Source organism: Schistocerca nitens, chromosome 4 (genome assembly GCF_023898315.1).
Source record: "Schistocerca nitens isolate TAMUIC-IGC-003100 chromosome 4, iqSchNite1.1, whole genome shotgun sequence".
Lineage (NCBI taxonomy): Eukaryota > Metazoa > Arthropoda > Insecta > Orthoptera > Acrididae > Schistocerca > Schistocerca nitens.
The window spans coordinates 138,887,315-138,910,631 of NC_064617.1; the positions used below are offsets into that span (position 1 = coordinate 138,887,315).

Below are 23,317 nucleotides of genomic sequence, written 5' to 3' on the forward strand. Positions count from 1 at the left end.
TTGTACTGGCCACCAGTCCATGCTAGAAATATTAAACATTCTGGATATCACTGGTGCAGCCCAGCCATCAGTGTGAATGCTGCAGTGCAAAGCAATGGGTTTTATATACCAGCACATGTTGAGTAACTATATAAACTTGAACCATAATGACTGGAATACAGACATGCTATTTTTTATGGCAGCATATAATTTGTAGATCCATACTAGTACTGGGTTATCTCCATATGAGTTGGTTTATGAAAGGAAAATGCCTTCATCAAGATCTGACCAAAAATTCTCAAGGACAATGAATGTGTTAAGCATTTTGCCAAAATGTGGGGAGAGGTATGGAGGCATGTTTGATGACAAACACCAAAGCCCTAGAATGACAAGAGCAGGTGTGGAATCACATGGGAAAATTACAAAATATTGGGTAAGACAATGAGTAATATTATTGAACAATTATATCTTGGAGGGTAAGTCCAAAATTTTGTTACCAGGTATGATGGACTGTATCAGGCAACCGAAACAATGTCGACAGTTAACATCAAACTGCTATTACTGTCTGGTACAACAATAGTTCATGTTGGATGCTGCAACAATTTCAAGGTGCTCCATATGCATTGGTGCAAGTATCACCATCCACAAAGGAGAAAGTGAGAGGCAGTAGGAAGAAGGGTGAGTGCAAAAGCCTTGCATGACCTGCACATAAATTCCATATGATTTGAGGTCAAGGAAGAAGGAAAGCACATTTCATATTATGTTGTCTGCAATTAAGGGGTTCAGATGAATTGTAGTATTAATTGAGGTGTGCTACTGCGTAAATGTGAGGAAGCGAATGTGTGGGTATGTGGCAGAATTTGGCTGTGACGGTTTGGGGGCTAGGTTTTATTGTGTTGTGAGTGGTATATTGCAGTTTTGTGTTTGGTGTATATTATTTACATATTTAGGTGTTTCTTTCCATGTCTACTGGATGGCAGATCTTTCCAATTGAGGGAGGGGAAATGATTGCAGCTCCCTGTTCCCAGGTTTACACACGCCAGAGGTGGAGATGAGAGGAATCCTAGTTGTCGTGATGCTTCACCTCTCCACTAGAAGTGGATTGGGGGCCCTGCAAGTACAACCATTGGAAAGTGCAGAGCTTTTCACTGGCAAGACCATGGGGTTCCCATCAGTTATGTATGGATGATGGAAGTAACTTTAACTGCATGGGACATGTACAATTAGGTGAGGGGTTTGGAATGTATATTTATGGGATTATGGTGAGAGGCAGAAAGGAAGAAGGTATATAAAGAGGCGTGATGTGAGTACAGTAAGAGTTACATATGTCCTTGAGCGGTTTATGGGGCAGATGTTCAGACAGTGGAAGTAGTGCTGCATCCCTTGCATTGATGCAAAACAGGCTGGTTGGGTGCTGGACAGAGGATACTGGAAATGATGTTTAAGACTGCGAATGTTGATGATATCCAGGAGCTAAAAAGTACTATGGAGAGAGTGAGGGAGATGGCAAGAAATAATAAAGCAGCCACTGAAGGATGCACTACACAGTTATCCAGTTTGGAGCAAGGAGTACTGAATAATACACATATATTACAAAAGTTAATTACAGAGCAAGATGTATGAGACAGGCAAAATACCCTCAGACTTCAAGAAGAATATAATAATTCCAATCCCAAAGAAAGCAGGTGTTGACAGATGTGAAAATTACTGAACTATCAGTTTAATAAGTCACAGCTGCAAAATACTAACGCAAATTCTTTACAGACAAATGGAAAAACTGGTAGAAGCCGACCTCGGCGAAGATCAGTTTGGATTCCGCAGAAATGTTGGAACACATGAGGCAATACTGACCCTACGATTTATCTTAGAAAATAGATTAAGGAAAGGCAAACCTACATTTCTAGCATTTGTGGACTTAGAGAAAGCTTTTGACAATGTTGACTGGAATACTCTCTGTCAAATTCTAAAGGTGGCAGGGGTAAAATACAGGGAGCGAAAGGCTATTTACAATTTGTACATAAACCAGATGGCAGTTATAAGAGTCGAGGGGCATGAAAGGGAAGCAGCCGTTGGGAAGGGAGTGAGACAGGGTTGTAGCCTCTCCCCAATGTTATTCAATCTGTATATTGAGCAAGCAGTAAAGGAAACAAAAGAAAAATTCGGAGTAGGTATTAAAATCCATGAAGAAGAAATAAAAACTTTGAGGTTCGCGGATGACATTGTAATGCTGTCAGAGATAGCTAAGGACTTGGAAGAGCAGTTGAACGGAATGGACAGTGTCTTGAAAGGAGGATATAAGATGAACATCAACAAAAGCAAAATGAGGATAATGGAATGTAGTCGAATTAAGTCGGGTGATTCTGAGGGAATTAGATTAGGAAATGAGTCACTTAAAGTAGTAAAGGAGTTTTGCTATTTGGGGAGCAAAATAACTGATGATGGTCGAAGTAGAAAGGATATAAAATGTAGACTGGCAATGGCAAGGAAATCGTTTCTGAAGAACAGAAATTTATTAACATCGAGTATAGATTTAAGTGTCAGGAAGTCGTTTCTGAAAGTATTTGTATGGAGTGTAGCCATGTATGGAAGTAAAACATGGACGATAAATAGTTTGGACAAGAAGAGAATAGAAGCTTTCAAAATGTGGTGCTATAGAAGAATGCTGAAGATTAGATGGGTAGATCACATAACTAATGAGGAGGTATTGAATAGAATTGGGGAGAAGAGGAGTTTGTGGCACAACTTGACAAGAAGAAGGGACCGGTTGGTAGGACATGTTCTGAGGCATCAAGGGATCACAAATTTAGCATTGGAGGGCAGTGTGGAGGGTAAAAATCGTAGAGGGAGACCAAGAGATGAATACACTAAGCGGATTCAGAAGGATGTAGGTTGCAGTAAGTACTGGGAGATGAAGAAGCTTGCAAAGGATAGAGTAGCATGGAGAGCTGCATCAAACCAGTCTCAGGACTGAAGACAACAACAACAACAATTACAGAGGTGACACAGTTTATCGAGATGGTGATAGACCCTTTGAACCAGGATGCTGGAGCTACATAGGCATGGGTAGCTGTGTTGGATATGAAGATAACAGTCATGAGGCTGATACAGTCCATAGCTGATTGTATACGGATTGCGCAAATAGCGGTGTTGGGTTTGCAAGAAGCCATTCTCCATGTTGTGAATGGACAGCTGAATCCAGCACTGTTAGCACTGGATGATTTCCTGTTAGTTTCCCAATGTTGGAATCCATTGGAGAGCTGAGCAAGGAGAATCTGCCATTTTACTACCACATAGCAATATTTGAGGCTAAGATGGACCAAGTAGTCCTTTAGGTGTTGTTTCCATTCCCAGTTACCAGTGGTCACACACAGTTTAAGTGTTTCACTAGTCACCCTTACCCATTAAGGTGAGGGATCTTATGGAAATTTGTATGGGTTAAAACAGGAATGAGTGTCATTGGGAGGAGTGCAGCATTGCCAGAGAGACAGGGTTTGAATCCACCTACATCTACATCTACATTTATACTCCGCAAGCCACCCAACGTTGTGTGGCGGAGGGCACTTTACATGCTACTGTCATTACCTCCCTTTCCTGTTCCAGTCGCGTATGGTTCGCGGTAAGAACGACTGCCGGACAGCCTCCGTGCGCACTCAAATCTCTCTAATTTTACATTCATGATCTCCTTGGGAGCTATAAGTAGGGGGAAGCAATATATTCGATACCTCATCCAGAAACACACCCTCTTGAAACCTGGACAGCAAGCTACACCGTGATGCAGAGCACCTCTCTTTCAGAGTCTGCTACTTGAGTTTGCTAAACATCTCCGTAATGCTATCACGCTTACCAAATAACCCTGTGACGAAACACGCCATTCTTCTTTGGATCTTCTCTATCTCCTCTGTCAACCTGACCTGGTACGGATCCCACACTGATGAGCAATACTCAAGTATAGGTCGAACGAGTGTTTTGTAAGCCACCTCCTTAGTTGATGGACTACATTTTTTAAGGACTCTCCCAGTGCCTCTCAACCTCGCACCTGCCTTACCAACAATTAATTTTATATGATCATTCCACTTCAAATCATTCTGTACGCATACTCCCAGATATTTTACAGAAGTAACTGCTACCAGTGTTTGTTCCACTGTCATATAATCATACAATGAAGGATCCTTATTTCTATGTATTCGCAATACATTACATTTGTCTATGTTAAGGGTCAGTTGCCACTCCCTGCACCAAGTGCCTATCCACTGCAGATCTTCCTGCATTTCGCTGCAATTTTCTAATGCTGCAGCTTCTCTGTATACTACAGCATCATCCGCAAAAAGCCACATGGAACTTCTGACACTATCTACTAGGTCATTTATATATATTGTGAAAAGCAATGGTCCCATAACACTCCCCTGTGTCACACCAGAGGTTACTTTAATGTCTGTAGACGTCTCTCCATTGAGAACAACATGCTGTGTTCTGTTTGCTAAAAACTCTTCAATCCAGCCACACAGCTGGTCTGATATTCTGTAGGCTCTTACTTTGTTTATCAGGTGACAGTGCGGAACTGTATCAAACACCTTCCAGAAGTCAAGCAAAATGGCATCTACCTGGGAGCCTGTATCTAATATTTTCTGAGTCTCATGAACAAATAAAGCGAGTCGGGTCTCACACAATCGCTGTTTCTGGAATCCATGTTGATTCCTACAGAGTAGATTCTGGGTTTCCAGAAATGACATGATACGTGAGCAAAAAACATCTTCTAAAATTCTACAACAGATCAATGGCAGAGATATAGGCAGATAGTTTTGCACATCTGCTCGATGACCCTTCTTGGAAACTGGAACTACCTGTGCTCTTTTCCAATTATTTGGAACCTTCCATTCCTCTAGAGACTTGCAGTACATGGCTGTTAGAAGGGGGGGGGGGGGGGGGGCAAGTTCTTTCACGTACTCTGTGTAGAATCGAATTGGTATCCTGTCAGGTCCAGTGGTCTTTCCTCTGCTCAGTGATTTTAGTTGCTTTTCTATTCCTTGGACACTTATTTCAATGTCAGCCATTTTTTCGTTTGTGCAGGGATTTTGAGAAGGAACTGCAGTGTGGTCTTTCTCTGTGAAACAGCTTTGGAAAAAGTTGTTTAGTATTTCAGCTTTACGTGTGTCATCCTCTGTTTCAATGCCATTATCATCCCAGAGTGTCTGGATATGCTGGTCTGATCCACTTACTGATGTAACGTAAGACCAGAACTTCCTAGGATTTTCTGTCAAGTCGGTACAAAGAATTTAACTTTTGAATCCACTGAACACTTCACACATAGCCCTCCTTATGCTAACTTTGACATTGTTTAGCTTCTGTTTGTCTGATGGGTTTTGGCTGCGTTTAAACTTGCAGTGAAGCTCTCTTTGCTTTCGCAGTAGTTTCCTAACTTTGTTGTTGAACCATGGTGGGTTTTTTCTGTCCCTCACAGTTTAACTCGGCACGTACCTGTCTAAAACACATTTTAGGATTGCCTTGAACTTTTCCTGTAAAGACTCAACATTGTCAGTGTCGGAACAGAAATTTTCGTTTTGATCTTTCAGGTAGTCTGAAATCTGCCTCCTATAACTCTTGCTAAACAGTTAAACCTTCCTCCTTTTTTTATAGTCCTATTTACTACCATATACAGGAATGCTGCAATGGCCTTATGATCACTGATTCCCTGTTCTGCGCTTACAGAGTCGAAAAGTTCAGGTCTGTTTGTTATTAGTAGGTCCAAGATGTTATCTCCATATGGGCCAGAACTGGCTTTGATGGGTGGAACGACGACGTCAAAGGCTTATGGTCAGTTACCAAATAGAACTTGCGACCGTACAAAAAATCATGAAACTTAGTCACTCCATATACAATAGCTAAAGCTTCCTTCTCGATTTGAGAATAGTTTTGCTGGGAAGAATTGACACAGGTAATCCAGACTTGCACAGATGCATGCATTCAGTTGTATCTGGGGAAGATGGATGACCAGGGTTGTCTACATGACATTCTAGAGCCACAACCCTACTTCTAATAAGTGGAGCCACATAGAGTTTATTGCATGGACAATACGACAATGGTGGTAGCTAGCTGCTATGAATAGGGTAGGCTTTGAGCTACTAAATGATTGGAACTGCAAAGCATTGGATCAATAGCTAATGCAACAAACTGCAACATAAACAGGATCAACATTTGACCTGTCAGCCATTGTTGAAGGAGAGACCAAGTTAAATAATATGCAGCCACAGTTGTACAGACCAGATAATCACTAGAGATTCTCCCAGTGCAAAACTTGACCTATCTGAAGGAAACATTATACTCTGACCTTATCATTTCCTTGAACCAGCTAAAAGACAAAGAAGAGGAACAAATCTTGGCAGATCAGGTGTTTCAGCATGTATGATAATACTGGGAGGGGCAATGACTTACAGTCATGACCAAGAGTGTCACAGTAACAGGCACAGAGCTAGTTTTGACTCTGTTTTGTGCAGCCACTGTCTACCTTAGGTGCAGGGCCATTCATCCATTTGACCCTCCAGTGTATCAGTATCACTAGACTGGATAACTATTCATACACAAAGTAGAAGGGTGGAGTACATAAAGTTGTTAAGGGTAAATGTAGTAATAAGGGATGTGTATTCTAGTATTCAAAATGTGCAAATCTCAGATGGCAGGACATGGTGTCCTGAGTTGATTGCTGGAACCATCACTGTTGGTTGCCTGAATGGAAAAGGTCTGTGATGGAATGATGAGTGATGAATGATGTTAGCAGTGGCTTAATGCACAAAGAGGATTTTGTAGTGAGAGTGAAAGTTTGACATCATAATGTGTGGAATTATAAATGAGTATGGATGGGCAAAGAATTGATGTGCCACAAGTGTAGAGTGAATCAGGCCTCTGAATCATATGGTTCAAGCTTTGAAGTGTTAAGAAGTGTAATGATGTATGGTGTATGTTTTGGCCATGTATGTGAAGAGGTTTTTTTCCCCAGCCCAGCAATGGCATACCAATTTCATCAACAGACTCACAGAGATGTTGATTCATATGTGGTTGAAAGCAATGCACTCATATGACAAACATGCCAATTACCACTGCAAATACTCATTGATTTTAGTAATAATATGAGCAGTTTGCCAGCAGCCACCACAATGTGAGGGCCACACCAATCACCAACAGGTTAAGGGCCAACAAGCACTGTGGGGCAGATGAGCCACTCTTCAGTAACAGCCAAAATTCTGCCTTTCTGGGCACTAGTTGATATCTATTGTGGAGAAGTTGTTGACATGCCCACATCCACACCAGGGTGAGCACCCCAGCACCCACCTTTGTCATCCGCTGGGTTCTGCTCTTCGTCTAGGTCCTGACAGTCTATATGAGAATACTGACACTTGTACATGCCACAGGCACTTGGTACTAGATACCACACTGTGAAAACTGGTGCACACATTTGCTGAGTAAGCTAAACAAGTGCCAGCATTGCTGAGTGCAGGCATTCATGGCCTACAATGCTACAAGCAGTTGGCTTTTGCAGCTGTCACTGAGGCCTCCATGCTGCACTCCTGAGGGTGTGTGTTCCATGGCATGACAGTACTATGAATGTTGTAGCCCAAGATTAAAAGTGTTTTACCTTCTAGCTGTGTTTCTCTCCCTCCCCCCTCTCTTCCACTGCACATCAACCTCTACACCATAGTGGACCCTCACCAATGCCACTACAAAACTATAATGAAATAAACATATCAACTGCACATACATAAATCTTTCAGCCACAGTCTTCATAAGTAAAATAGAGGCACATACCATTCACACACACAAACAAGCACGCCTCACAAGCTTCCAGCCTGAGAGGCTGGATTTGGCAGTCATGTGCATAAGGTGAGCTTGCTTGTGGATGTGTATGGTGTGTATCTCTCTTTTACTGAAGAAGGCTGTGGCCAAAAGCGTTATGTAAGTGTCTTTTAATTGTGCCTGTCTTCAATCTGACGTATCTCCTTTACAGTAAGTAGCGATGTATCTTTTCCTACATTGATATTCCTACCTGGAGTTTCCATTGCTTGATAAACATATAACCTAGTGCATTTTGCTTGTGATCTACCGACCACCATGCTGACTTGTAGAACAGGACATTGACTTATGATACAAGCCTAAAATATTCTATGTCTTATCAAGTTGTTTTCTATGGAAGTGCTGTTAGGATAAAATCTTTGTTCAATGACAGGAATCTGTATCTGGATAGAAAAAAGTCATTTATCTTATGAAGATCTCTTCAAATGTCCTGGAATTCCAGGATAACTTTGCATTTGGCAGAGGAGTGTAAACTGATTTGAAATTTCATAGCAGATTAAAATTATGTTATGAGCCAGGACTCAAACCTGGGACCTTTGGCTTTCAAAATCAGTTGCTGTACTGAACAAGTTCTCCAGCCATAACTCATGACCTGCTCTCACATGTTTACTACTGCCAAGATCATCTCCTACCTTCCAAACCTCTTAGAAGTTGTCCTGTAGCCTTATAGGACTATAACTCCTACAGGAAAGGATAGCACAGGGAAATGGCTTAGCTGTAGCACAGGGGTTTTTTCTAACATGAGTTTTCACTCTACAGTGTAGTATACTGGTTTAACATTTCCTAGAAAATTAAAATTGTCTGGTGGACAGAGACTCAACTCCAAAACCTAGAACTATTACTTTTTGTGGATAGTTGCTCTGACAGGTAAGCTATCCAGACACAATCCCTGAGCCACCCTCATAATTCTATTTTTAGCAGTATCTCTCTCCTATGTTCCAAACTTCAGAGGAGTCTTGCAATCTTGATGTTATTTTAAACAAACATAACATGTCCTCCTCTCTCTATGCTCTACATTAAAAATTCTTAAATTTACGCACAGGCAGACAAAGGTTTCATTTTTAAATTCTAGATCACACACATATTTTGGCAGGCAGCTCATTGTTTCCACTACTTTTGTTGACAACAGGCTGAAGATCCTTGAAGTTTACTTTATTACTAGAAAACTACAGGGAGATGTGACAGAATGGTAGAAAGAAGCACCAAGTGTGGACATACCCATGACAACATTGCCTTATTTGTTGGTGTATCAGTGTGGACCATCCAAAGTATCTACAAGGAATTGTGTATCACTTGCAGCCCTGCCCCACAGCATAAGAACAGTGGTCATAAAAAGACCCTAATCAACAGAAATCAGAGACAAGTGCCATACTTTGTCAGTGATGATCAGTTTCACAGCCAGCAGGAACTGCTGCTATCAGTGAATACAGATCCCTCTTGACCACTGTACGGGCAAATACTACAAAGGAGACTACTTGTAATGGACACTGGAGTCAGGCACCTCACAAAAGGCCATTGCTCACTGCAGCACGCAAAGCTGCATGGTGTGGTCCATTGAGTTGCAATTTTGTCTCTTTTCAAATGATGCAAGGCATCAAGTACACTAATATCCCAATGAAATATTTAGCCCAAAATGCATGGAAGGTGACATTCAAATGATTCTGTAATGTTTTGGTTGTGTTTCTTGTGCTGTGATTTGCGTCCATTTATTCAGTAACCAAGAGCATGAACCAGGATGTTTCATCAGTAACAATGGCCAATTGTTGTCCTTTCTTCTATATCTTCATAATGAGTATTTTATGACATTTCAGCCATTTTGTGGATACTCCCAACTTCCAAGATGGTTACAGCCAAATTTATAGGGTAGCACACACATGCTCTTGTTCGGTAAACACTCTGGAACAACTCAATTAGCCTACCAAATCACTTGTATTAATACCACAAAACTGTCTTGGACTATTTGGAGCAGTCAGCATCCCTAAAATTTGGTAGCTCTGTGAGATATAATCATCAATGAATGGTTCCAGTTACATACAGCTTACCTGAAGAAATTTATGGACTCTCTTCTTCACTGTCAAGGTTAAAGACAATGTTACTTAGTATTAGTGTGATGTCTCCTGGTGGTGACTAATTTTTGTCTGGTGTGCATATGAAGAAAGATTCTAAGTTATCACATATTGTTTTTAAAGTCATCTGGTGCTAAAATATTTCATACATTAATATGTAATTTTATGTGTAGAAATATTTTTTATTACTAAAGTAATGAAACACATGTGCCAGCAAAATGTTATATTAATGTATGCCTGTGTGACTTAAAAAATTAGACTAAATGATGATCTTTCACCCATTCTAGCTTTGGAACACTAGCTTATCATTCTCACACCAAAACAAGAAAAGTTTCTGTGAGAAACCAAAGTTGCCTGATGATTAGTATTCTCTGGCATATTTTTGTGACTGAACCACTTGAAGATAATAAGCCAGAAAATGATCCATTTAACGTTATTTTTGACATCTGTTCTCCATTTTCAAAGAAGAAAAATAATACAAAGAATTACACGTCAAGTGACCCTGAGTCTGCATTAAACACAATGCAGCTCCCATTTCTGGATTCATCTATTCAGTTTGGGATAATACCATTCCAGGGAAGAGAACAATACAAGTTTTTTCAGGTGAGTAGTGACTGTGGTATTGTTCATCCTGCATAATTCTATAGTGGAAGGCTCTAAAGTACCTACAGAAAAAGACATTTACATCACACTTTCTTGCAATAACAGGTGAACCAAACTTATTCCAAGATGTGAGTATAAGTCCTCCCTCACTTCAACCCCCACCCCCAACAAATTTCTTTTTCTGGGATGAGTGAATATATAGTTCTGAAAGCTAGACATTTTGTTTTCTACTTCAGGTATTTTTATAGGCAGTATTGAGAGATTCATGTGTTGATGGCAAGTACTGGTTAACCATTTAGTCTCCACTATTTTATCAATTTTATGAATTTTTCCATTTCGTGTGTCAATTACTAACTAGCATAGTGAACACTATTGATCATTTTATATGCTTCTAAGGAATGTGATGGTAATATTTAAAATTAGTGAATCCATCTGAAAATTACAACAATACAATCAATTTGATACTCGTGAGGCCTGTGGCGATTAGTTTATGTTTCTTATAAGATACTTTCCAAAATCTCTATCCATTTTTATTGTATTTCTACTTAGACATTCTACAATTTTGCAATTTATCTTTTTTGATTATTAGTACATATACTTCATTCAGCTTTATTTGTTGTATGATATCTGGTAAAAGCCAATCCCTTTACACCTTATCAGGCTGTATCATCTTGAGGAAGCTACATCCTATTTTCTTTGCTATAAAATCTGTCAGTCCAGTGTAGACATTAAAAAAATATGTCAACATGTTAATCACACATTCTTATAACAAATGTGAAAAATGATGTCTTGCATATGACTGCCTGTAAGTTTAAGTAAACACAATAAACAATACAACATGAATCAACTTAATTTTTCAAGGAACTCCTCAACAGAATAGAATGAGTGACCTATGAGGATCCTATTCAGTTTTGATTTGAAAGCACATGGATTACTGCTAAGATTTTTGAATTCAAGTGGCAGCATATTGAAAATGGATGCAGCAGTATACTGCACCATTTCTGCACAAGAGTTCTCCTGAGAATTAACTGAGTGAAAGTTGCTTATTCTTGGGAACAAGCTAATATTGTTAACAAGAAATGACACCCCGCACCCCTACCTTCTACCTTCTTCCTAAAATTCACAAACCCAATCATCCCGGCCGCCCCATTGTAGCTGGTTACCAAGCCCCCACAGAACGTATCTCTGCCTACGTAGATCAACACCTTCAACCCATTACATGCAGTCTCCCATCCTTCATCAAAGACAGCAACCACTTTCTCGAACGCCTGGAATCCTTACCCAATCTGTTACCCCTGGAAACCACCCTTGTAACCATTGATGCCACTTCCTTATACACAAATATTCCGCACGTCCAGGGTCTCGCTGCGATGGAGCACTTCCTTTCACGCCGATCACCAGCCACCCTACCTAAGACCTCTTTCCTCATTACCTTAGCCAGCTTCCTCCTGACCCACAACTTCTTCACTTTTGAAGGCCAGACATACCAACAATTAAAGGGAACAGCCAGGGGTACCAGGATGGCCCCCTCGTATGCCAACCTATTCATGGGTCGCTTAGAGGAAGCCTTCTTGGTTACCCAGGTCTGCCAACCCAAAGTTTGGTACAGATTTATTGATGACATCTTCATGATCTGGACTCACAGTGAAGAAAAACTCCAGAATTTACTCTCCAACCTCAACTCCTTTGGTTCCATCAGATTCACGTGGTCCTATTCCAAATCCCACGCCACTTTCCTTGACGTTGACCTCCATCTGTCCAATGGCCAGCTTCACACGTCCGTCCACATCAAACCCACCAACAAGCAACAGTACCTCCATTATGACAGCTGCCACCCATTCCACATCAAACGGTCCCTTCCCTACAGCCTAGGTCTTCGTGGCAAACGAATCTGCTCCAGTCTGGAATCCCTGAACCATTACACCAACAAGCTGACAACAGCTTTCGCATCCCACAACTACCCTCCCAACCTGGTACAGAAGCAAATAACCAGAGCCACTTCCTCATCCCCTCAAACCCAGAACCTCCCACAGAAGAACCACAAAAGTGCCCCACTTGTGACAGGATACTTTCCGGGACTGGACCAGACTCTGAATGTGGCTCTCCAGCAGGGATACGACTTCCTCAAATCCTGCCCTGAAATGAGATCCATCCTTCATGAAATCCTCCCCACTCCACCAAGAGTGTCTTTCCGCCGTCCACCTAACCTTCGTAACCTGTTAGTTCATCCCTATGAAATCCCCAAACCACCTTCCCTACCCTCTGGCTCCTACCCTTGTAACTGCCCCTGGTGTAAAACCTGTCCCATGCACCCTCCCACCACCACCTACTCCAGTCCTGTAACCCGGAAGGTGTACACGATCAAAGTTAGAGCCACGTGTGAAAGCACCCACGTGATTTACCAACTGACCTGCCTACACTGTGACGCATTTTATGTGGGAATGACCAGCAACAAACTGTCCATTCACATGAATGGACACAGGCAGACAGTGTTTGTTGGTAATGAGGATCACCCTGTGGCTAAACATGCCTTGGTGCACGGCCAGCACATCTTGGCACAGTGTTACACCGTCCGGGTAATCTGGATACTTCCCACTAACACCAACATATCCGAACTCTGGAGATGGGAACTTGCTCTTCAATATATCCTCTCGTCCCGTTTCCCACCAGGCCTCAATCTCCGCTAATTTCAAGTTGTCGCCACTCATACCTCACCTGTCATTCAACAACATCTTTGCCTCTGCACTTCCGCCTCGACTGACATCTCTGCCCAAACTATTTGTCTTTAAATACGTCTGCTTGTGTCTGTATATGTGTGGATGGATATGTGTGTGTGGGCGAGTGTATACCCGTCCTTTTTTCCCCCTAAGGTAAGTCTTTCCGCTCCCGGGATTGGAATGACTCCTTACCCTCTCCCTTAAAACCCACATCCCTTCGTCTTTCCCTCTCTTTCCCTCTTTCCTGATGAGGCAACAGTTTGTTGCGAAAGCTTGAATTTTGTGTGTTTGTTTGTGCTAGTTTGTGTGTCTATCGACCTGCCAGCGCTTCGTTTGGTAAGTCACAGCATCTATGTTTTTAGATATATTTTTCCCACGTGGAATGTTTCCCTCTATTATATTCATATCATTAATTTGAACCCAACAATTACGTTTGTTATTGTCACTGTTGCATTTCGAAATCTTTTCTGTCGTCTTATTTTCACTTTCTGTTTTTGCCAGTAGTTTCATTTTGTATTCACCTTCTCCTTTTTACTGTAATCCACTATACTATTTTATCCCGCCTATATATACTCAATAATACGTAACCCACTTCCATACCATAACCAATTACCGCTGCTATAAAATCCACCGTTTCTAGTTCACAAACAGTTCCTTTCACCTATTAAACAACCATTTCGGCAAGTTCTAATAACTTTCGCTTTATTTCCATTTCCGTTTTTCCCACATCACTGATAATTTTTAGCCGCTTCCTACAGGTTTTAACGTCATTATTTCTTCGTCAGACAATTGTTAGCTTCACTTTCATAATCGGCCACCACAAAACCACTCCTTTTAATACATTTACACGCAGTTTTTTCGAAATTTTCCCGAATTTCTCCGTCCTTTAACGTGTTTTGGCGGCAACACAACCACCTAACCTTTGTGCACATCGTTGTCTACCAACCCAAGTCCAACATAGCCCAGCTGTAACCAACACTTTTTCGCCTTTTTTCACACCAGATCTCCAGTTACTTTCCAGTTCACCTTTATCTATCCCCATATATTTCTATTTTCGTTTTCATATCAGCCTCATGTTACACTTTCCACCTTCTAATACCATATCAACCTCACAACACCCCCACAACGACCCCATTAAGTTTTATTTACATTCCCTCCGCAAACATGCCTTCGCCCTAGCCAGATTACACTCCCATATTCTATTTTCTCAGGCTTGTCTGACATTTGGCATTACCCCCAAAGGCCTCACACTTAAAGTTCCCATCTCTGGCTGCAACCCTTCTTTCCATCCGTCCCTATACCAGTTCCAAACTGAACAATCCATTGCCCTCACCCACCTAATCCTTCACCTATTTCACATCAACTCAGCCAATGAACACACCCATCAACTCCTATCCTTAATAAAAGTCCTCAATCTTTCCTCTCCCACATCCACACCGGCTGTTCAGAGCATCCTCCTACAGGCCAACCGCAAATTAGAACAGCATGCCACCCTCCACGTCAAAAAACTTCCCAATCTCCTGGTTTCCCACCTCCGGAAAGGCAACTCACTCACCCTTCACAACCTTTCCAGCAAACCTCAACCTCCTCTCATTGCACACAAACCCAGTCTCTCCCATCTACTCAATCTCCCACTTCCAGCTCCACTCCCTCCAAAACCTCAAAATTCCAATCAACACAATCTGGAACCACAACACCCTAATTCAGTAGTTAACCTTTCCTCCAAACCTCTCTCCCAATCCGAAACCTCTGCCCTATCCAAAGGCCTCACCTTCAGCCCCACTCCCAGATTCAACCAAACAGCCCTCGTCAAAGATTTACTGTCCTACACTCGTACTCTCTGCTGGAAATATCACTTTGCCACGAAGAAAAATGATCCTAATCCTATTCCTAATGATACAACTCCCCAAGACACTATCCAAATTGAACCCTGCCTGGAACAGTTCCGTCCTCCATCACAGCGGGACCCACCTCCTCTTCCTCAAAATCACCCTCTCCAAACCTTCCAGGAATTTCTGACTTCCAGCCTTGCCTCTCAATCCTTCTTAAAAAACTTTAATCCTACTCCCAACATCACCTCTGCTGAAGCCCAGGCTATCCGTGATCTGAAGGCTGACCGATCCATCGTCATTCTTCCAGCGGACAAGGGTTCCACGACTGTGGTACTTGATCATCGGGAGTATGTGGCTGAGGGACTGCGTCAGCTTTCAGACAACACTACATACAAAGTTGGCCAAGGTAATCCCATTCCTGATGTCCAGGCGGAGCTTCAAGGAATCCTCAGAACCTTAGGCCCCCTGCAAAACCTTTCACCTGACTCCATCAACCTCCTGACCCCACCGACACCCTGCACCCCTACCTTCTACCTTCTTCCTAAAATTCACAAACCCAATCATTCTGGCCGCCCCATTGTAGCTGGTTACCAAGCCCCCACAGAACGTATCTCTGCCTACGTAGATCAACACCTTCAACCCATTACATGCAGTCTCCCATCCTTCATCAAAGACACCAACCACTTTCTCGAACGCCTGGAATCCGTACCCAATCTGTTACCCCCGGAAACCATCCTTGTAACCATTGATGCCACTTCCTTGTACACAAATATTCCGCACGTCCAGGGCCTCGCTGCGATGGAGCACTTCCTTTCACGCCGATCACCTGCCACCCTACCTAAAACCTCTTTCCTCATTACCTTAGCCAGCTTCATCCTGACCCACAACTTCTTCACTTTTGAAGGCCAGACATACCAACAATTAAAGGGAACAGCCAGGGGTACCAGGATGGCCCCCTCGTACACCAACCTATTCATGGGTCGCTTAGAGGAAGCCTTCTTGGTTACCCAGGTCTGCCAACCCAAAGTTTGGTACAGATTTATTGATGACATCTTCATGATCTGGACTCACAGTGAAGAACAACTCCAGAATTTACTCTCCAACCTCAACTCCTTTGGTTCCATCAGATTCACGTGGTCCTAATCCAAATCCCACGCCACTTTCCTTGACGTTGACCTCCATCTGTCCAATGGCCAGCTTCACACATCCGTCCACATCAAACCCACCAACAAGCAACAGTACCTCCATTATGACAGCTGCCACGCATTCCACATCAAACAGTCCATTCCCTACAGCCTAGGTCTTCGTGGCAAACGAATCTGCTCCAGTCCGGAATCCCTGAACCATTACACACCGAGCGAGGTGGCGCAGTGGTTAGCACACTGGACTCGCATTCGGGAGGACGACGGTTCAATCCCGTCTCCGGCCATCCTGATTTAAGTTTTCCGTGATTTCCCTATATCGTTTCAGGCAAATGCCGGGATGGTTCCTTTGAAAGGGCACGGCTGATTTCCTACCCAATCCTTCCCTAACCCGAGCTAGCGCTCCGTCTCTAATGACCTCGTTAAACACTAACCACCACCACCACCACCATGAACCATTACACCAACAACCTGACAACAGCTTTCGCATCCCACAACTACCCTCCAAACCTGGTACAGAAGCAAATAACCAGAGCCACTTCCTCATCCCCTCAAACCCAGAACCTCCCACAGAAGAACCACAAAAGTGCCCCACTTGTGACAGGATACTTTCCGGGACTGGACCAGACTCTGAATGTGGCTCTCCAGCAGGGATACGACTTCCTCAAATCCTGCCCTGAAATGAGATCCATCCTTCATGAAATCCTCCCCACTCCACCAAGAGTGTCTTTCCGCCGTCCACCTAACCTTCGTAACCTGTTAGTTCATCCCTATGAAATCCCCAAACCACCTTCCCTACCCTCTGGCTCCTACCCTTGTAACCGCCCCTGGTGTAAAACCTGTCCCATGCACCCTCCCACCACCACCTACTCCAGTCCTGTAACCTGGAAGGTGTACACGATCAAAGGCAGAGCCACGTGTGAAAGCACCCACGTGATTTACCAACTGACCTGCCTACACTGTGACGCATTCTATGTGGGAATGACCAGCACAAACTGTCCATTCACATGAATGGACACAGGAAGACAGTGTTTGTTGGTAATGAGGATCACCCTGTGGCTAAACATGCCTTGGTGCACGGCCAGCACATCTTGGCACAGTATTACACTGTCCGGGTTATCTGGATACTTCCCACTAACACCAACCTATCCGAACTCTGGAGATGGGAACTTGCTCTTCAATATATCCTCTCTTCCCGTTACCCACCAGGCCTCAATCTCCGCTAATTTCAAGTTGCCGCCACTCATACCTCACCTGTCATTCAACAATATCTTTGCCTCTGCACTTCCGCCTCGACTGACATCTCTGCTTTTGTCTGTATATGTGTGGATGGATATGTGTGTATACGCGAGTGTATACCTGTCCTTTTTTCCCCCTAAGGTAAGTCTTTCTGCTCCCGAGATTGGAATGACTCCTTATCCTCTCCCTTAAAACCCACATCCTTTCGTCTTTCCCTCTCCGTCCCCTCTTTCCTGATGAGGCAACAGTTTGTTGCGAAAGCTTGAATTTTGTGTGTTTGTGTTTGTTTGTGTGTCTATCGACCTGCCAGCGCTTTCGTTTGGTAAGTCACATCATCTTTGTTTTTAGATATATTTTTCCCACGTGGAATGTTTCCGCCTATATATATATATATATATACACACACACACACACACACACACACACACACACATATATATATATATATATATATATATATATATATATATATATATATATATATATATATATATATATATATATATATGTGTGTGTGTGTGTGTGTGTGTGTGTGTGTATATATATATATATATATATAGGCGGAAACATATATATATATCAAGAGGCCAACGTCAAAATACCCAGAGCGGTTGACAAAAGGTTCGTGAACTTACACCACTTATTGCCTGAACCGTCCATTTCTGAGCCAAAAATATCCTTTCTGAATTGGAAGAATTACCCCCAAAATATAATACCGTATGACATAAGTGAATGAAAATAAGCAAAATAAACTAATTTTTGTGTCGAACGATCACTCACTTCAGGTACCGTTTGAATAGTAAAAATGGCAGCATTAAGTCTTTGAACAAGATCCTGAATGTGGGCTTTTCACAACAGTTTACTATCTATCTGAACACCTAGAAGTTTGAACTGTTCAGTTTCACTAACCATATGCCCATTCTGTGAAATTAAAACGTCAGGTTTTGTTGAATTGTGTGTTATAAACTGTAAAAACTGAGTCTTACTGTGATTTAGCGTTATTTTATTTTCTACAAGCCATGAACTAAGGTCATGAACTGCACTATTTGAAACAGAGCCAGTGTTGAACACAACATCCTTTATTATCAAGCTATGTCATCAGCAAACAGAAATATTTTAGTTACTTGTAATATTAGAGGTCACAGTGTTTATACAAATAAGCAACAGAAGTGGCCCCAACACTGATCCCTGGGGCACCCTCCACATAACCGTACCCCACTCAGACCCTACATCACAGCCATTCTCACCATTGTTAATAATGACCTTTCGCTGTCTGTTGCTAAAGTAAGAGTTGAACCAACAGTGAGCTACTCCCCGTATTCCACAATGGTCCAACTTCTGGAGCAATATTTTGTGATCAACACAATCAAACACCTTAGTTAAATCAAAAAATATGCCTAGCATTCAAAACCTTTTGTTTAACCTATCCAGTACCTCACAGATAAAAGAGAATATAGCGTTTTCAGTTGTTAAATGACTTCTAAAGCTGAACTGTACATTTGATAGCAAATCGTGTGATATAAAATGATCAATTGTCCTTACATACACAGCATTTTCAATAACTTTAGCAAACACTGACGGCATAGAAATAGGACTGAAATTGTCTACATTATCCCTTTCTCCCTTTTTATACAGTGGCTTTACTAATGAGTACTTAATCGTTCAGGAAACTGACCATTCCTAAAGGAAAAATTATAAATATGGCTAAATACAGGGCTAACATGTGCAACACAGGACTTTAATATTCTGCTATGCACTCCATCATAATCATGAGAGTCCTTAGTCTTTAGTGATTTAATTATTGACTCAATCTCCCATTTGTCTGTATCACAGAGGAGTATTTCAGACATCAATCTCGGAATGGAATTTACCGTGAAAATTATATGATTCCCTGTAGAAATTTAATTTTTATTTAATTCACCAACAATGTCCAGAAAATTATTGTTAAATACTGTACATATATCTGATTTATAAGTAACAGAAATATTTGTACTATGAATTGACTTTAAATCATTAACCTTGTGCTGCTGACCATATACTTCCTTCACAACTGATCATATAGTTTTAATTTTATCCTGTGAATTAGCTATTCAATTTGCATACCACATACTCTTTGCCTTCCTAATAACATTTTAAGCACCTTACAATACTGTTTGTAATGGGCTACTGTAGCTTGATTGTGACTCCTTCTAACATTTTGATACAATTCCCGCTTTGTTTTACATGATATCCTTATACCACTTGTCATCCACCCGAGCTGCCTATTACTGCTAGTACCCCATTTAGAACATTCTAATGGAAAGCAACTCTCAAAGAGCATGAGAAACGTGTTAAGGAAAGCATTATATTTATCATCTATGTTATCGGCACTATGTACATTCTGCCACTCTTGTTCGTTGACAGGGTCTAAAAAACTCTCTGTTGCTGTTGGATTAACTTTCCTACATAGTTTATAATTACATGTGACATTTGTTTAAGTACAAAAGCGTTTTAGTGTTAAAATTTGTGCATAATGGTCTGAAAGGCCATTCACCCTTTTATAACAGATTGCCTACTAGTAATGAAGAATGAATAAAAATATTGTCTATGGCTGTGCTACTGTTCCCCTGCACCCTAGTTGGAAAAAACACAGTCTGCATCAGATCATATGAATTTAGGAGATCTACCAACATCCTTTTCCTTGCACCATCATATACAACATTTGTATTGAAGTCACCACATATGACTAATTTCTGGTACTTCTTACGAAGTGAATCAAGAGCACTCTCTAGCTTGAGCAGAAATGCTCTGAAGTCAGAGTTAGGGGACCATTAAACAACAACAATTAGAAGTTTATTTTCACTAAATTCAACTACCCCTGCACAACTTTCAAATATCTGGTTAGTGCAGTGCTGTAATATATCTATGGACTCAAATGGAATACTGCTTTTATGTACATAGCCACTCTTCCACCCCATAAGGAACTCCTTGAAAAACATCCAGCTAATCTCTATCCTGGTAAAGAAAGCCTCTGAATTGTCAAATTATTTAAGTGATGCTCTGACATACCAATAATTTCAGAGTCAACATCTATAAGCAGTTCACTAACTTTATTTCTAATACCTCTCATACACTAGACTCTTGCTAAGCTGGCCATTGTCTAAAATTTCATATGAACATGTGGGGATTGTACCTTATCAAATCAAAAGATACATTCACTTTTACAGAAAACTTAGTCCTTCAGTGTGTACATGCGTATTAGTAACACTCGACATTCACTATGAAACAAGTTCTAAAGTTTTGGTTGTCTCCTTGATGATACATAATGTTAATATGCTTTATCACACATTGGCTTTACAAACATTTCACAGGTCCTACCATGTTTATGATTGTTGCATAATGCACTCCAGGAAGACGTCTCCAGCTGTTTGAAATATCCTCATGTTCTCTCCTCCTATGTCCTCTTCTTCATCAGTTTCATCATACCTTTCCTGTGAGCTTATGATTAGCCCTTTTCTGCTGAAGTTTGGTCATAAATAGTTGCTCATCCAACACTGTTGCCACCAACAGTGGTGGTCTGTGAAGAACCTCAGTTCAGTTTACACCTAATTTCGAGTTTCTGCTTGAGGTCTAGCATAATGAGTTTCCCTTTAGAAGCCATGATAATGATCCATAAGGAAAGCAACAGTTTCAAAATGTACAGGAATGTTGAACATTATAATTAACTAACAACATTGTTGCAGATGAAATTTCATTTTTCTAGGTGTCATTTCAAGTTGTACGAGTAATAGCTGGAAGTGTGCCAGATTACTGAGAGGCTGGACTACTGAGGGCCATATTAGCTAGAGTTTAGTGTATTTTGATGAAATATGTTAATTCCTTATCTACTTGGAAACATGACATCCTCTGAAGGTGAGCCCTTAGTTAGAGGGACTTCCTTTAAGCAGGTATACGTACCAGCTGACTTCAATCTAGAAAATTTGCAGCTCTAACACCAACTACAACAGGAATTTTTCCATGAGTGATCCCACCACCACCCACTACACTGTCACCTCTAAGCTTTGTCAGCCTCCCCTTCCCATACTATTCAGGTGCACGCCATGCCTAGTGAAACCCGATCTACTGATAGAATCAACTGGCACCATTGAAATGTGATCCATGCCCTCTGCCATCAGTGGCCTCTCCAACCCCATGTTAACACACCTAACAGTAGCATCAAGATGAGGCCGATTATGACACTGAAACAGTTGCACAAAATGCACATTAGTGCCACCAGTTTGAGTAGCTATCTTTACCAGGTCACCACCTACATCATATTCCCCTTCCCTATCAAGACTGTTCCCTGCTCCACACACTATCACTATCTGATCCTCCTCCATAAAATTCCTACAAAACTCCCCTATGCTGTCAGTCACATTTATTTATTTATTCATTCATCCATAGACAAATTTGTTTGTATGGATTTCATCATTACACACACACACACACACACACACACACACACACACAGGGAGATATGAATGTTTCCAGAATCCAAAAATTATGTTGTTTCAAGACTTTTTCAATTTAAGGAAAAGAAATAAGGTGAATAGGGGGGCTGACAAAAAACAGCAATGCCTTTTGAGGTCAAAACTTCTATGACAGAAGTGGTCATATGACATGGGTCATTGTCATGATGCAGCATCCACTTGTCTCCAATGTCTTGTCTCACTCAATTCACCCTTTTCCTGAGCCTTTTGAGGCCATCTTTGTAAAACACTTGGTTGACAGTTTGCACATTGGCACAGTAATCCATATTGTCAAAAAAGCAAATCAGCATTGTTCTGATCTTTGATTTGCTCATTCAATGTTGAAGAGATGTCTCAATGTGCCACTCCTCACTCTGCCACTTTGTCTCAGGATCATACTAAAAAAAATCCAGGATTCATCACCTGTGATCACATGACTGAATCATTTGTGATCAATGGCAATACTCTCAAGAAGATATGCACACATTTCTTTGTATATTTGCTCAGTTGTGAGGTTTTTTGGCACCATTTTGGCACAAACCTTTCCTATGTGCTAACTTTGGTCAAAATTTGATGCATTGTTGTTTACGTTTAACAGGTCACTTATCATCCTTATTGTTAAACATCAGTCTGATCTCACAAGAGCATGCACATGTTTAATGTTTTCATTTGTTTCTGAAGTTGAAGGTGCATCAAGTGAGGTTCATCTTCAGTGTGTTCTTGGCTTTCCAAAAATGATTTATGCCAGCAAAATACTTGTGCTCTTGATACTATTGATAATGAATGTTCCTCATAGGTCTGTTTGAACTTTTCAAAGTTCACACTAAAGGATTCCCCAAGTACAACACAAAACTTGATGCCATAATGCTGCTCTAAATTATGCTGTTCTATTTTCATAGGAGCCAACAAAAACACAACTTCACTGATGGTGCTCTGAAAAATCATATGATGACTGTGTGGAGCTGAAACTCAGAGTATCTGGAAGGGATGAACACACCAATCTACATGAGTAGAACAACAGTATTGCTACATCACTCACAGTGTTGTCAGTATCATTACTTTACTCACATGCCTCGTACACCATTGGTTTAAGAAACTACAAACAAAAAATTTGCAAAAGGTTAATCCACATGGACATTGTTGATTACTATTAAAAGGTAATGTGATCCTGGAACTGTCTATTGTTTCATGGGAAGTGTGACAAATGGCAAATCCTCTGCAAACTATAACTGTTGAACTTCCATTCCAGTGAAATAAAGCCACAAAAAATCTCTTATCATCACACATTGTCACTTTTCTGTAACTGTCACAGTCTGTCCTGTCTCAACTTTGAAAAAGCAAGAGACAATGATACTGCCCAGTGGAGAGCCACACCAACCGATCATTCCCTGTGAATGCATTTCCCTCTCT

At 41.3% G+C, this 23,317-nt stretch overlaps 1 protein-coding gene across 1 annotated transcript in view; it reads left to right on the top strand.

The window, feature by feature from the left end:
- The window catches only part of LOC126252167 (uncharacterized), a 148,749-nt gene that overhangs the window by 73,723 nt on the left and 51,709 nt on the right, over window positions 1-23,317 (top strand). Inside the window, exon 4 of the mRNA XM_049953036.1 lies at window positions 10,175-10,490. Coding sequence (XP_049808993.1) covers window positions 10,175-10,490 — 316 coding nt within the window. The remainder of the gene's footprint in view (window positions 1-10,174; window positions 10,491-23,317) is intronic.